This window comes from Myxine glutinosa, chromosome 1, assembly GCF_964187855.1.
Source record: "Myxine glutinosa chromosome 1, kmMyxGlut1.1, whole genome shotgun sequence".
In the NCBI taxonomy this organism is placed as follows: domain Eukaryota; kingdom Metazoa; phylum Chordata; class Myxini; order Myxiniformes; family Myxinidae; genus Myxine; species Myxine glutinosa.
Window position 1 is genome coordinate 255,701,164 of NC_136261.1, and position 17,015 is coordinate 255,718,178.

Consider the following 17,015-nt stretch of genomic DNA (forward strand, 5'->3'; position numbering starts at 1 on the left):
CCGTCAAAGAAAAATTTGCGCAAATGGAAACATGGTTTTTCGGATTCCTGGTGCTATAAGCTTTCCAAAAATGTATAGGTTTGCTAATCTCCACAAAAAAAGAACGAAATTATAAATCTGAACATAATGAACCTGACTAATGGGTCCACCGAGGCTTCACTTTGACCGAGGTTTCACCCCCACCTCCCTCCTCCCTATCCTAAGGGTGGGTGGAGTTTGCGCATTAAAGGTCTAAAAGTGTCCAAAGGTTGAAAGGGTGTAAACATCTTAAAACATTTCAATAGCGCATAATTAAGACAGTTTTGAGTCCCCCATTGCATATTGGGATGTGACGCAAATTGTGCATGAAAAAAACTTTCTGTTGCGTTTTTTATTCATTCAAGTGACTAAAAATATGTTAGTGTAGCAGATACACTCGTATATGGAAGGTATTGTGCATTTTATGACTAAAGCATGAAACTTTCTCGTGTTTCTATACACTATGAAGTTTGATTTCAGACGTGGAGGCATTTCAGATTTGACCTCTGGGACTAGGCAGAGGGCGATACATTTCAGGCTGTCAAATTTCGTTTTTTTTCACTTTTTTGCAGGGATAAAGGCAGGACACATCAATTATGCCTATTTTTACCTTGTTATTACACATATATTGCACAGAACTGCTGTAAACTCTGTTTTAATAAAGTAAAACATGAACAAATTGGGACACCTCCCCACACACATACACACAAAGAACATCAAAAAGTGGGCTTCACATAACCACATTGCTCACTCTAATTTATCACGTCAAATCTGACTGAGCAATGTTGTTGTCATGTCGGCATCTCTTAACACACCCTACGATGACATTATCAGTTCAGTATGGTCATGTGAGTCCCTTTAAAAGCCTAGCAGTCTCCTGAACATGAGCAAAGGGCAGTGCTCTTGAGGGCAGCCTTTTTGCACTTGCAGCGCGTAGTACACCCTTTCTTGCAGCCACAATGGATAAGTTCATAGCAGCTCTGTGAGGCTCTGTGAGTTTCACGATCACGGCTGTGACGCACTGTACCTGATGACTTTGCTGCTCGTGTATGTTTGACACTGTTGAAAACCAATAACTGCGAGACTGTTAGAGCAGCGGTTGTAGTAATTGTTTCCACAAGCTGAGTCTGGTGCTTGATATTCGCCCCATCCAGAATCATGTTCACCAAGGCCAAAAGAGATGGCGGTACAGACTCTTTCTGACAATTAGGATGGAATGAGCCGTTAAGGTTGAACTTGTTGTCAAACATCTCTCTGCGTTCCACTTCTGCTGCTCTCACCAAATGCATGGCATCACTGTCGTAGTCACAGGCCTTCTTGAGAGCATTTCCGATATCGCCCTGAAATGTCAGAAGTGTGTCTCTCCCTTGCGAATGTGCCCTTAAGTCGGGAAACTCGGGATCTCGCGAGATCTTGGAGACGGCGGCAGGGATTTTCGAAGCTCCACACGGTCTCCACGTTTTTCGAAGTTAAGTCTGTTCACAATTGTATTTTGTCGAAACTGTATTTATCTTTCGGTGTGTGAAGTTATTGTGTGCAACTTTGGTTGTTTCTCGGTGTTTATCTTTCATAAATTGATCGTCTGTTTGCCGTGTCGTGTCTTGAGGCCTTGTACAGTGTGCACTGTACAACCTTGAGGCTTTGTTTTTCTCTCAGCGGTCCGTCGTTTGTGATCTAATAACTTTCGTTCTCTGTATTCCCAGTCTTTTCACCCATAGCCTACTTCCTTGTGTAAATCTCAACTCAAAAAAAAAAAAAAAAAAAAAAAAAAAAAAATACATTTCCTTCTCTGTTCTCATTCGTTTATTCATTCTTATTCGTTCGTTCGTTCTTCGACCACGTGTTTCTCCCCCATTTCCCCAGATAGTTTTCACTCATTAACCTTCAATGTTTACACTTTCCCCTCAAGTTATGTATTCCGTCATATTTTATAACACCTTTTTCTTCTTCTTCTTTAAAAGGCTGCTTTCGACTTGCTCACCAAATCAATTCATCCCAAAAAAAATATCCATCTCCTATAGTGCCTTTTTTCTACATTCCCTAAACTCTCCTGCACTCCATCCTCCATCCAGCGTCCTTAAACGTATTTTTAACTCGAAGGTCACAAGAAACTCATTTTGCAATAAATGTTCGTTTCCCATAAATCGTACACTTTCAAAAATCCAATCTCACCCCTCCCCTCCAAATCTTCCCCATAACCCCTCCCCTCTAAATCTTCCCCATCACCCCTCCCCTCCAAATCTTCCCCATCACCCATCCCTTTCAAATCTCCCCCCTTGCCCCCTCCCTCCTAAACTACCCCCTCACCCCTCCCCGCCAAGACGCCCCCTCGCCCCTCCCCTCCTAGACTCCTGCCTCACCCCTCCCCTCCAAATCTCCCCCATATCCCATCCCTTTCAAATCCCTCCCCTTGTCCCTTCCCTCCCAAACTCCCCCCTCACCCCTCCCCTTCAAATCTCCCCACCCTCATTGCTTCTCAATTTCCCCCCTCTCACTCCCCCTCCTCAAAGCGTCCTCCCCGCTTCTTCCCCCTTCAAACTCTCACCTCCATCTCCCCCAACCTTCTGCCTCGCTCTTCCCCCTCCTCAAATAACACCTCATTGTGGCTCACCCAATCACCATCAAACCTTTTGTCCGCCCCATCCTTCCCTTTCTCCGAGCTATTCTGAAATCTCTGACACACCTTCAACAGCTCTCCCTACCTCTTCCACCTCTTCCACATCTTACCCTACCCCTCCTCCCCCCTGTTCTGTATCTGATGCTCCCCCTTCCTCTTCATTAACGGTATGGACCTCAAACATCCGGGGCCTTCGTTCAAACTTAACTGATCTCTCCATACAGGTTGCTTCTGTCAAACCAGACGTGATCTGCTTAACAGAAACTTTCCTCCTTTATGATGTCTCTGATTCCATAGTATCTCTCCCGGGCTACTCCCTCCTCCGGTATGATAGACCTGAGCCTCGTCCTGGAGGCGGGGTTGCTATCTTTATCAAAAACTCTCTTCCTCACTCGCCCTGCACTGCACTCTCTCCACCTCACCCCCAGGAATACCTCTGGCTACGGCTTCCCCTTCGCTCCCACCTCTTGTTCATATGTGTGTTGTACCGTCCACCAAACAGTGATGACTCCATCTACATCTCGCTGTCTGATGATATGGACCAACTTCTATCTACTCATCCCAACTCTCTCTTCCTCATATGTGGTGATTTCAACTGTCATCATGCCAGTTGGCTGGGTGTGGGTACCTCTCTCACCAGCCATGGCTCCTCAGCAAAGGACTTCTGCGACTCACTGGGACTGACGCAATCTGTCAATTTCCCGACCCGGATCTCAGTCAACGGAACATCTTCTCTTCTGGACTTGGTTATGACTAACTTCCCTGAAAATGTCTGCTGCTCTTCTTCTGCTCCGATCGGATCATCTGATCATGTCCTTGTTAAAGTGGACATCTCTCTGACCATCCTCAGGGAGCCTGCTCAGCGTCGACGAGTCTGGCATTTCACTCAGGCCAACTGGCACGGTCTTCAAGCAGCCATCAATCATCTGGACTGGTCTCCCATCTCTACCACCTCTGACATCAACTCATCCTGGGAATTCTTCCAAAGTAAATTGCTCTCTCTCATGCACAGATTTATCCCATCTCGTCTTCAGTTGTCATACCCTTCCTCCCGTCCATGGTACACGGAATCTTGTGGTGAGGCTGTTGCCCAGAAACAACTTGCCTTCGTCTCCTGGAAAGCAAATCCAACGGAAGGAAATCTCATTTCCTTTCACAAAGCCCGAAACAAGTGTGTGTCCACCCTCAGGAGAGCCAGGAAACAATATCTCTCCATTCTCAAGACCGAACTCTCTTATCTGTCTCCCTCTTCCAAATCCTGGTGGCGTCTGGTCAAATCCGTTTGTGGTGTTTGTTCCCCCTCCATCCCCTCCCTTACCTCAAACGGCTACACAGCTGACTCCGCACGTGAAAAAGCTGAATGCCTCAACTCTGTGTTTGCCTCTAAATCTTGTGTCCCAAACCCATCCCTCTCTGTACCCACCATACCCAGTCGTACCCTGCTGCTCCTGGACTCCGTGTCCTTTCCTCCTGACAAGGTGGAAAAGTTTCTGTCAACCCTCGACTCTGATTCTGCAACTGGACCCGACGGCATCAGCCCACGGGTCCTAAAATCCTGCTCTGCTGCTCTATCTCACCCTCTCTCTGTTCTCTTCACCCTCTCTTTTGCTCAAGGTCAACTGCCATCTGCTTGGAAATCAGCCAACATCACCGCTTTGCACAAAAAAGGTGCAAAAACAGATCCTAGCAACTACAGACCAATCAGCCTTCTCCCAATTATCAGCAAAGTCATGGAATCCATCATTGCTTCGGATATGAAATCTTTCCTCTTCTCCAATGGCTTGATCTCTGATCATCAATTTGGTTTCAGACCAGGTCACTCTACTCTGGACATGCTGCTTCTGCTGTCGCAACAATGGATGGAGGTCCTCAATGCCAAACAGGAAATTAGAGCTGTCTCCCTCGACATATCACGTGCCTTCGACACGGTCTGGCACCCCGCTCTGCTCACCAAACTCTCCTCCTTTGGTATCCATGGAAATCTCCACGCATGGCTGGCGGACTTCCTCTCTAGTCGTCGTCAACGTGTGGCCCTGAATGGGTTTCTCTCATCTCCTCTTCCTGTTCAGGCTGGAGTTCCCCAAGGCAGTGTTCTGGGCCCCGTGCTTTTTCTGGTCTTCATCAATGATCTCTCTGACTCTCTCGAAAATCCTCTCTATCTCTTTGCTGATGACTCCACTCTCTGCCGCTCCATTCCTCTTCCCTCAGATCGGCAGTCTGCTGCCTCCTCACTCTCTGAAGACCTGGACAAAATCACAGACTGGTCAAACAAGTGGAACATGTCTTTCAATCCTGACAAATCTCACACTCTTACTATGTCTCTCCGAAAAGATCGACTGGACAACCCTCCCATCTACTTTCTCAACAATCCTCTCCAAGAAGTTCTGTCGCTCAAGATTTTGGGTCTCACTATCTGCCATGATCTTTCTTGGGAAAACCACATTTCCAAGCTGGCCTCCAAAGCCAGTCGCCGACTGGGCATCCTCCGTCGTGCGAAGTCCTTCCTCGGCACACCTGAGCTCCTCACCACATACAAGGCTTTCATCCGCAGCTCAATGGAATACTGTTCTCCCCTATGGGCCGGTGCTCCTGCCTCACACCTAGCTCGGCTTCACGCTGTTGAAACCAAAGCTTTCAGAATTATTGGAATCTCCCGCGATGAAGCCATCTCCGAGGGCCTTTCACTCACTCACCGCAGGCAGGTAGGTGGTCTTTCTGTCTTCTACCGACTCCTCTCCGGCCTTGCACCCCCAGCTCTCTCTGTGCTCTGTCCCCCAAATATTCCTACAGGTCGCACAAGATCTGCCAGCAACCCTCTGATGGTTAAACTGCCGAAATCTCGGCTCTCTGCTCACCTTCACTCTTTCATTCCTCTTTTCTCCCGCCTCTGGAACAAACTCCCTCACTCCCTTCAATCCCACTCCTCCCTCCAGGTCTTTAAAACAGCTGTTCACCACCATCTCTTATCTTCCCCCATCCAAAACCTTGATCTTTTCTACCCCCGCTAATTCACCCCAGATCCACCTTGTTTGAAATTCCAACTTCTTTCCTGGAAGTCCTGGCAGTGTCCATATGTTTTATACCTCTCCCACCGCCCCCTTCCCACGCCCCCCCCCCCCCAAAGCCCTCGCCCTCTCTCAGATCTCTCGATGTCTCCATGTCTCTCGGTCCCTGCTCTCAAATGTTGTGTTTGTGTCCTTCCCCCTCTCTCCCCATCTTGTCTACCGCTCCCTCTGTTATATGTTTTATGTGTCGGTTTGTCTTTCTGTGTGATTAATGTTCGCTCTTTCACGAGCCTCGATCTTGTATACAAAAAAAAAAAAAAAAAAAAAAAAAAAAAACACAGCGAGAAGCCTGTTCTTCAGTCTGGTTGTGTGGATCCGTTGCCCCTCAGTGGCACCTAGTTGTTCAAGTCGGACTTTGTACAGGTCACCCAGGTCTGCCAGTTTGAACACTGGGGCACAATCAGCACCTCTTGTTTCCTCCATAAAGGCTACCAACTCTGCGAAAGCAATGCCATGCAGCTGGGCCTCTTCCTCTTGCTCATCCTTTGATATAGCCGGTCTTGCTTTGTTATAGAGCATCCGGAGGAAGTTTCGGTGATATTTTGCCTCAAGGGCTATCATGTCCCCAGGGGCAAGTTTAGCAAGCAACTCAGTGTCTTTTATTTCCAAGGCAGCATTTCTTACATTGAAATCTACCTGTTTTGTTGATGCCTCATGGAGCTCTTCAGAGCCAGCTGGCTTGTTGCAGAAGCACACAGGCTCTTTAGTGTTGACATGGCTGTCAGCAGACCGTGTGTGAACATTGGGTCCATCAAACTTTCACTTTTTCTAACAACTTCCGCCGTCGCTGCAGCATGGTTTGATTATATTTTAATCGACAGGTCTTGTGCCACTGTGCCCTGTTGTTCATCAGTGTGGCTACTATGCCATTCCCATCATCCAGCCTGTCCAGGTCCAGCTCAGCTGGTATTTGTCTAATTTCCTGAAATTCAAGGAGATCCCTGGACAGTGAAACATAACCGCAACCTACTGGCGGCTTGCTTGACCTGGCAGGGCATTGCAAATCTTCGCCTGTTTCTTCCTGGCAGAGAGCACAGAGTTCCCAGTTAGTGGGGCAATGCAGCTTAGAATGCTTAGATGTAGAAGGCTGGGCAAGATCAATCAGTATATGGCGTTTCGACATGGTGAGAAAAGCTTATTGTTGTAGAGACTTTCCACCACCACGAGTTCTGAAGAGTGCATACAAGCTAGCTGAAGCATGCAGAGGGATTATCCTGTAAAGCATAAGAACATACCACATTGTAAGTGTATATTTATACTCTTTTATATTTTTTATGCAGCAATACTAAATTCAAACATGTTTAGTGAGTGAAATGTCATTAAAAAAAACCCTCTTTGGGTTTCAGGTGAAAAATGCAAACAAACTAGCCTGCTAGCTTCCAATTAACATGTTCCCTAACGTACTAGCTTTCAAGATAATTACTGTAATTCTGTCTCCTACATTCTTGCTAATGTAGCCGTCAGTCAGAATAGAAGCACTTACTTGATTTCTCAAATGCGGACCAACGAATAACAGTCATGTACATGTAATCCCACATCAGCAGAAGTTGTCAAAGTTGTTAATGCGAGACACCCAAGGCAAAAACATTGTTTTTCATGCACTGATCAATTTTTTTAAGTTAGCATTAGATAATGCCTCATTTGCATATTTAAACATAAAATTTCAGAAAACTTGTAATTCAAAAAATATTTTTCTTAATTTAAGTAAACTACTGGGGAAGTGTCATGGTGATTTTCATGGTGATACGCTATTCCCCTGTAGTGTCTTGTATGGAATTTTACAATACAAATCTTTTATAAAGGCCGTTTTCTAAAAATACGTTTTTTCTCAGACTCTGCGCCAGAAATCTTCACTTCAGTAGCACTTACATTCACCAAACTTTCCAGTTTCATTCCTATCTATATTCTGAAGTTTTTTTTACAGAGGGGTTTGTTTATATATCATTCATAGCCTGATTTACATAATATTGTTTTCCTACAAACATGGCGAAAATTGTTTTTTTTATTGCTGTTGACAGTATTTTCTGATTTATGGAGTGATAAAAAGAGATATCCAAAGTTCCCTCTGGAAAAACCTTGGACACTAATATGTCAACAAAATGAAACAATAATTTTTAACCTGGCTTTATCAAATGTTCAGATGTCCTATCTGGAAATGTATGGAAATTAGCACATATTTAATAAGATAATGCCTAATTTGCATATTTAAACATACAATTTCAGAAAACTTGTAATACAAAAAATAATTGACTTAATATAAGTAAACAACTGGGGAAGTTTCATGGTGATATCTATTCGTTAATTTTTTTACCCTATTCACCTGGGGTGTCTCCCCTGATAGCTACCTTTACACCTGTAAATAAACACGTATAACCTACTTAGGTAGGGTCAGGAGCCACCCTGGCCAAATTGGTGCTCTAAGCTGAATTTTGTAGAGTTAGCTGGCAGCAAATTGCATCTTTATTAGAACAAAAATGCAATTTAGGCAAAGATATACATGATTATAAAGGAAAGTGATGGGGAAAAACTCGAAAAATGCAATGCTGAGGTCAATGACCTCTCAAGGTCACCAAAGGTCAGATATAAAGTGCCTCCACGTCTAAAATAAAACCTATGGGTATGAAGATCATATGCTGAAACTTTCATGCTTTAGTCGTAAAATGCACAATTGGTTTGCCTATCTGCCCCACTATGTACCGAACCATGAACTACGCTATCTTGTCAAGGATAACTCCATACTTGCGGCGATAGCGGAGATTACCCTAACCCTTAAGAAACGTAGACCCTGTGTTTCTTTATATTGTTATGAATTTTGGGGTAGGCATATATAGATTTAGGTAGATCTGTATAGGTATCATGCTTCGTCTGTCATGATAGCTAGAACCACCTCGATGTACAATAAGTAGTTCTGTGTTTAGCCCGGTTTGTCGGATCAAGTGTGTACCTGTGGTCATACAAGTATGACCGTGTGATAAATCGTTGTAGGGACCTACGTTGTAAGATAAGACCCCTGTGTCAGACCTGGTGATCTTTCCGTTGTCCCTTATGGCAACGCATTCTTATAGACACTTAGATAGGCCCTTAGTGCACCACATTAATTAAATCCCCCCCCCCTTACAATGACTGACAAAAGAACTGACCGGAAAGACAAGCAGGCAGCGACCGCGCAGTGGTACACCATGACAAGCAGATATTGCACAGAAGGGCCGAGAGCCACGCCCAGAAGGACTCTTGATTGACAGGGGGGAAGGGCGAGTTGGAGGCAGGTCGCTGATTGGAGGGTAGGGAAGATGAAGGCATGCCACACAATGACGTGATACCAAAGACGCTCGGCCAATCAGCGGAGGTGCGGAGGGCGCAAACGAACTACCAACAAGCTACACACTGATTGAAGCAGAAGGCCGGGTGGCGTGAAAAAGGCGCGAAGGATCACAAGGAAGGGAGGCACTGATTGGCAGAGGAAGAGAACTGATGTCAGATCATGAGCAACAAAACGACTGGCTCGCCGGCATTTTGCCCTTCTCACTTTGGCTTCGTTCCTGCCCGGACCTCCCTTCTGCTTTGCCTTTCGTTCCCGGTTGGACCTTCTTTTTGCGAACCGCGAATTACCTGTTGGAGCAACATTGGAGCACCATCGATTCTCCTCCCTGGCGTTCACGAAGCGAGCAAGGCTTGCCACTGGAGCGGGTGAGACGAGGGCGAGCAAGTGGCTCGGTGGCCAAGCAATGGGCAAACAGGGGCGCATTGAGGCCTTACTTCCCGCCGACCGGAGTTGCGTCGGACGACACAATCGAGCCAGACGATCCCCGACACTGCCAGACTGAGATAAGACGCGCATTCACAAATACGACACGTTTATTTAAATTATTCATTCCATTGTTTTGTATCCGAAGTCTGTGAGTGGGGACGTCCCAACCTAGGTTCTAGTTTTGATCATCGCGTTTCCCTGTCCCGATAGTTGTTTTAAATAAACCCTTTTATTATTTTATTTTCTATTCAAAATCCTGTGTTCGTGTAAGTTTAATCACCTTGCAGGTTGAAGATGCTGGCGCGCGCGGGCCATGAGGTAAGAGCTCTCGCCGCTTCTTCTTCTACCCTCACCCCCGTGCTTGTATTGTCAAATCCGTCATTGAATAAACGCCTCCATTAAAGCTCGTTTTGGCCATCCGCGAATTCCTGGTCTTAACCAAGGGGCAATCGCGCGACAATATATAGTATAGATCAGGGGTCGGCAACCTTAGGCACGCGTGCCACTATTGGCATGCGGCAGCGTAATCATTGGCACACTGGCGAAAGCAGTGTCCTCTCCGCTGCATGCCAAATCACCTCTTGAACAGCCATTGGCTGTTGCGCATGTTGCACTATGACATTATTCCGGTGTGATGGTGCAGGGTGATGAGGTAGATGGATCAGAGCAGAGTCACCATTCCAATTCCAAATTATTTTACTGGAATAATAATCAAAGATGCACATCAACATGAGATGCCGGCCGGGCGCATTCAAACACAATATTCGTGGCAACCTCAGGTGCTGCAAGAGCGGATGTGCTGTTAACATCCGGTGGTCAGTGGCTGCATCTCCACTCTTTATTATTATTCGGACTGGTTTCTGAGTTTTAATATTAATCTCATCATTATTCTGAATTGTATAATAATCACAGATATAAAAGGGGAGATGCGGGATAAACGGGAGAAGTGGGTTGTGAAACTTATGTTTCTCACGGATATTACGGGACACCTCAACGAGCTCAATCTCCGACTGCAAGGTGCAGGGCAAACTGTTTTGGACATGTTCGACACATGGACGGCTTTTGTCGGCAAGCTAGCAATCTTTTCAAGCGATGTTGCGACCTCAACTTTCCGCTACTTCAGACACGTAAGGGAGCTGTCCTCGCAGCACAGCATCAGCACCGCTGAAATATGCAAATGCATGAGCGAGCTTGAGTCGGAGTTCACCACACGATTTGGGGACTTTCAGAAGTATGGACCCATGTTCTCTTTCTTGATCAAGCCAGACAGCTTTGATGGACACAAATTGGATTTATCTCTGATAGACTGGTTGGATACACAGGACATGGAAATTCAGCTGATTGAGCTGAAGAGTTCAACACTGTGGGTGACTAAGTTTACAGAGCTACGGAAACAACGAGAAACCACGGCAGTGCAAGATCACGGAACCTGCATCTTCACCTGCTGGACATCCGTGCCGAAGAAGTTCAGCTGTCTCCGGAACGTTGCACTGGCTTTGCTGTCAGTCTTCGGGTCAACGTACCTCTGTGAGCAGATATTCTCACACATGAAGAACGTGCTCAGCCCCTCCCGCAGTCGTTTGACAACCGACCACTCCGAAGCATGTGTGCAACTTAAAGCGACTAACTACGACCCCCAGATAATGGAGCTCAGCAAAGGAAAGCAGGGCCAGGGATCACACTGACTGGTAGGCATCTGTTTATTTGTAGTACACATGGGTTTGCATATGTCGCTGTTTGTCCATTTCTTTTTTTGCAACTCAGATGTGGGTGTTTTCATGAGGATGGCAGCATTCTTGTATAGTACTGGTATCTCTGTTTGATACCGTTTATTCTCACTTTTTGACATTTGTTCCCAATGCAATACTTTGTAAATTAGTTACTGAAAGCAGTGTTTTGAAATGGGGTCCGTGAATATAATTTGTAACCTCATGGGGGACAAATTTTACAATGATAAAATGATCATCACAATGTCCTGATTATGAGATAAATGTTTCTTTAAAATGTTGTTGCTATGCATGTGGCCTATATGGATGGAATAAAATTCCGTCTGTTGGAAATATTTTTTTGATGTGGTGTCATAATTAAACTTAATGTTAAACTTATTGTTGGTATGGCACACTAATTAACAAGAACATTTTAAACTGGCACTTCATGTCAAAAAGGTTGCCGACCCCTGGCATAGATTAATAGATACAGCAGAATAGACAGGTATAGAAGATGGGGTCAAAGGATATATAAATACAGTGCATTCAGAAAGTATTCAGACCCCTTCACTTTTTTCACATTTTGTTATGTTGCAGCCTTATGCTGAAATCGTTTAAATTCATTTTTTCCCTCATCAATCTACACTCAATACCCCATAATGACAAAGGGAAAACAGGATTTTAAAAAGTTTTGCAAATTTATTAAAAATAAAAAACTGAAATATCACATTGACATAAGTATTCATACCCTTTGCTATGACACTTGAAATTTTCTCAGGTGCCTCCCATTTCTCTTGATCATCTTGTGAGATGTTTCTACACCTTGATTGGAGTCCACCTGTGGTAAATTCAATTGATTGGACATTATTTGGAAAGGCACACACCTGTCTATGTAAGGTCTCACAGCTGACAATGCATATCAGAGCAAAAACCAAGCCATGAGGTCGAAGGAACTGCCTGCAGAGCTCAGAGACAGGATTGTGTCTAGGCACAGATCTGGGGAAGCCTGAATGAATCAGGATGTAACAGAACAGAGAGAACAGTAGAAAGAGGGGGGAAACACCAACAGCAGAGTTGAAGGACAAAGTAAAATGAGCCTTGTACAAATAAGAGATGTTAGGGGGAATTGGAGGCAGGAAAGGACACAAGGGAAAAACAGCAGGAAACTCTCACAAAAAACTGGAAGATTTGAAGGAGGAGGACTTGGGGTGAAGGGGATGGAGATGATTAACGAGGGTAGAAATTGTCATGGTTTTGAATTGTGAATGATCTGAGATGGAAGTGAACAGCTTGAAAACCTGGAGGGTAGAATGAGATTGAAGAGGATAGGGCAGGTGGGTTCCACAGCCGGGGAAAAAAAGAGGAACAAATGAATGGTGGTGAGCAGTGATCCTATATTTTGGAGGTTTCACCAGAAGGGGGTTGGTGGTGGCCTGTGTACACCCTGCAGGGGTCCCAGCCACTTTGATTGACAAAATAATAGGAAAAATAGGAATTCTGATCACAAAAAATAGGAGTTTAATAGGAAAAAACTAGGAAGTAATAGCACAGATTTCAGCATTGGAACAACATCGGTAGCTTTATTGCTGCAAGATTTATGCAAATACATGTACATGTATGGGCATGGACACACCCCCAATGAACTTGGGCCCACCCGTCTTAACATCGACAACAAAAACTATGACTTCTTCTTTTTGGCAGCCACCATGGACTCTATCAAAGTCTGCTTTTTCTTCTCCACTTTTCTCTGCGCCTCCCTGGTTTCCACCATACGAGTCTGTGTCTCTTGAATCTTTTTCTGAGCAGACTCAAGCATGGCCTGAGCTACTGCAATTTCAGTCATGTCACCTTTCTTAAGCGCCACCTTAAGCTTTTTATTTGCTTGATCAAGCAGACTGTTGCTAACAGTCAGTGACATCTGCTGAGATGACTCTTTTGCTGCCAGAGATTTCTCTGTTTTCTTCAAGTCCTCGCTCTTACGAGACAGCTCCGCTGCCTTCTCTACAGCAATCTTAGCTGTTCTCTCTCTTTCTTCTTTCTCTTGCCTGGTTTTCTCCCTGGCTTTCTGTTCATCTTCCTTGGCTTTTCATTCTTCTTCAAGTCTCTGCATATAGTGCATGTGAGCAGAACGTCCTAACGAGAGGAGTCCCTTTGTGACTGGGACCATTTCGGGCCGGTCACCATACAATCTCATGCCATCCATTGTTGCACGGAGACCATTGATTGATGCCTCGCTCAGACTAACTCTCTCCTTGGTGACACTTTTCCCACTGATTGAGAACGCGCGTTCCACGTCACTGTTTCCGTGAGACAGTGCAAGGACAATCCTTATCATTTGTCTCACTTGGGGGAATTTACAGTTTCCTGTACAGCCTTTTAAAGCCAACACTTTTCCCCAGTAACTGTCCACTCTCTTCATGCAGACTTCTTCTTCATTCTCCTGTGTTTCCTGGGACCAGTCAGTAGGAATGGCTTCCTCTTGGTACACCTTCCATTCATCTGCAATGCTGTCACTGTCAATATTCCTCTTCAGCTGTCTGGACAGGCTCTTGGCTGATTCAAGAGACCATGCAGCAGTCCTGTTTTGTGGCTGCAGACATCTGGCATTCTTCAGGATTTTGTTTGTCAATGGAAGCTTCTTTTGTAGGTGTACTATGGCTGCCTGGTAGCACTTCCTCATCCCAAGATACATCCTTTCCCTCTCAGAGACTTTCAACTTAGCGATACACCGTCGGGTATCCTCTCCCACACCCATGGATTCATTCTCCAGCTGGTTTGCAACAATGGAAACATCAAGGTTTGAGATGTCTTTCACAGCATCAACTGAAGGAGTCTTCATAATTCTTCTGATCAGTTTTTTGAGCAGGTCATGGAGTTTGTCATATAGAATGTGCACAAGTGGTTGCTCTGACTGGAAGAAGGTGAGGAACTCTGCAAATGTTGCTGCCAAGAACTTCAGGAAATGCAGTTGAGCTTTTATTTCCGGTCGCTGTAGTTCTGTTTTGATTCTTTTGTACCTGGGTTTAAACATGTCCTTTGGCTGCTGCTTTGGAAGAAATACCAAGAAATACTCTTTGAGAGATTCCCAGATCTCTATCAGCCGCTCCACTGCAGGTCCCAGTGTCAACCACCTGCACTCGACATGCTTCAAAGGCTTTTTTGGAACAGCACCCAATTTATGCTGAATGTCTTGAAAATCAACAGATCTAGCAGCAGAGCCTTTGAACCAGTAGAAAATGTCCACTGCAAGCTCAGTTAGGTTTCCACAGTACTCTGCAAGTCCTTTGGCAAAAGCATTGTGTACTGTATGGAGAGTACATGTCCCTACATCAAGGAGACCAGGGCCCCTGTTGTCGAGAATGGCTTTGTCAATCTGTCTCCACACAGTGGTGCTCACATTAGGCCCATCACTGCCGAGCATGATAATATCCTGAAGCTGCAGTTTCGATTCATCCAAGGCAGAGATTATTTTCCTGGACAAATCTTCCCCAGTTGCATGACCCATGAGGTAAGTTTTGAGGTGAAATACTAATATCTGTTCCTCGGCATCAGACCAATACCGTACACGGATTTCTAGTTGCTTCAAGTTCTGTTTATTGGTGGTTTCATCATACATGAGGCTGAAGCCAGAAGCTGAATTCTTAACATCAGTGACTATCATGTCCTGAAAATAAGGACCTGTGGCTTCGCTAATGAGATATGAAACTTTCGATGAGCTCATTGAGAAACCATCCGGGATAACACCAGGAAACATTGCCTGCAGAAGATCCTTCAAACCGTCACAGGAAGAGTAGCTCAGATTCGAACGAACAACTTTCAATGTCCATAGAAGTTCTGCTTTTGTAATAGCGTCTTTTTTGGACATACAGACTAAAGCTGCACGACTTGGCTCATCTGTAGAAGCTGACCCTGATGCTGAAGCAGATGAAGTTGATGGTTGAACGAATGTCAGCAACGTCTGTGACCCACCCAGCAGTTCCTTCGCACGCTTCAGGTGCCCTTTGTTTTGGGCATGTTGTGTCAGTTGTTTCACACCCTGATTGTCACACCTCACTTCCGAATGGCACAACGAGCAGTAAGCTGAGAACACTGAGGACTTGCTAGGCTGACACCAGTCAGAAAGCCTACATCCATGTCCACTTTTCAACCACTCTGGGTTAAATTTAGTTCTCCCACCAGGCATTATACTGCTGGGAGTATACCTGTCAAAAAGAAAACAAATATGAGATAAGATTAAATGAATTAGCATAGAAAATCCTAACCTGTTAACGCATGAAGTGGAAAGAACTGTGAACCAAACAGTTTTTTTTTTCAAAACTGAAACATAAGTTAGTAAAATAATGAGAACAAACAAAGTAATTTAAAGGCAAATCAACAAATTTCTTACCGGTCTGCAGATTATACCTGAAACAAGAAAGATGATAAATAACATGTCCTAACATGTTTACCACCCGATAATTGCATTTTCTCCACTGCTGAATAGCTTGAACACTAATCTGAGTTCAAGCTAAGCGATGACAATTCAATTATGTATCTTTGGTATTGTTGTTGTACTATCTTCAGAAGATTATGAAACAACAAGACTTTAACAGTCTTTATTGTTTTTTGTTTGTTTGTTTTTTTATTGTCCTACATTGCTTGCATTACCTATTGTGCAGCATTGCGTATGTAAATTTTAATTCTACTGTAATTTTGTTAAAAGCTGAATATGCAACTACCACACGAAAGTATACAGAATTAAGTTGTAATCCCTATTTTGTGTCGTGGTCCTTCTTTATTATCTGCAATTAAATGATGAAATGTGTGAATTGTCGATTGAATTAGTTCTTTGCCAAATACTATTAGTTTTAGGCAAAATACAATCTCATTGTAATAAGCGAAAGATTGAGTTAAACATGTAGTATCAAATGTCAATGTTTAGCAAATTAGTAGAAAAGTTCAATTTCAGGTAGAATCTTTAGGGAAAGGTTGTTAGTAATAACTGAATAACCGCAAAGTTCACAGTTGGTTTTGTTACTCTAAGTAAAGTACAAACCTTAAAAATTGAGCTCAGCTGAACTTTTGAAATAAGACAAAGGACAATGATAATGGTCAAGGTATCATTCAGTCATTCTTCACAAAGTATATGAGATAATCCAAGAGAAATGCGTGATAAACATAGTTATATTATTTTCATCTCATTTTATCTTTTATAATTCTGTTACTGAATAGCATGAAGCACGAATCATAAAGGTAAAACAATTGTTTGGAAGGATATACTTAATATTAGGACAAAGTCAAAAATAACAATAACATAATATACATAAGATATACATATCATTTCCAGTCGAGATCAATAACAACACGTACTTTACACCATGGTGTAAACGACATGCCTCCACTTCGTACAGTATTTATTTGTGACGTCATCACTGCATACTCAATTTTTCCTCAACACTGCACTTTGTTGAGTCCTCAAAAATGCACTCACCACTTGTGAAATCGATCGAACAAACGGTTTTCGAGAAAAAGACAAAGAGACATATGTTCTTCGGGGATTTGAGCTTAAAGTCGTTTTGGAAATTTGTCTTGCGATTATGGACCCAGAAAGCAATTCCATGGCTGACGATTGGTATAGGAATGTCTGTTCTGACGCTTAGATACAGAAATTCTACTAATTAATATATCAATTTAAATTTTGGAACATTGAGGGTTAAAAAATAGGAAAAATAGGAATTTCCACCAAAAAATAGGAGATTTATAGGATCCTATTAAAAAGTAGGAATAAATAGGAAAAATAGGAGGGCTGGGACCCCTGCCCTGCCATGGGAGGGGTGGGGAGGGGGAGGGGGGGAGAGAGGAGGAGGGAGACACGGAAAGAG

At 44.0% G+C, this 17,015-nt stretch overlaps 1 protein-coding gene across 1 annotated transcript; it reads right to left on the reverse strand.

Annotated features, from left to right (window-relative positions):
- Window positions 1-350: 350 nt before the first annotated feature.
- Window positions 351-15,137, reverse strand: LOC137436570 (uncharacterized). Its single transcript, XM_078786181.1, has 4 exons — window positions 11,903-15,137; window positions 9,310-9,520; window positions 5,978-6,914; window positions 351-1,412 (listed from the first exon to the last, which is right to left on the reverse strand). Exon 1 carries the CDS (start codon window positions 15,017-15,019, stop codon window positions 13,241-13,243), a length of 1,779 nt encoding a protein of 592 aa, XP_078642307.1. The 5' UTR covers window positions 15,020-15,137; the 3' UTR covers window positions 351-1,412; window positions 5,978-6,914; window positions 9,310-9,520; window positions 11,903-13,240.
- Between the last annotated feature and the right edge of the window lie 1,878 nt (window positions 15,138-17,015).

Excerpts from the sequence above, each read along its gene's own strand:
- LOC137436570 (XM_078786181.1), bottom strand. The coding sequence starts at position 15,019 with ATGTCCAAAAAAGACGCTATTACAAAAGCAGAACTTCTATGGACATTG.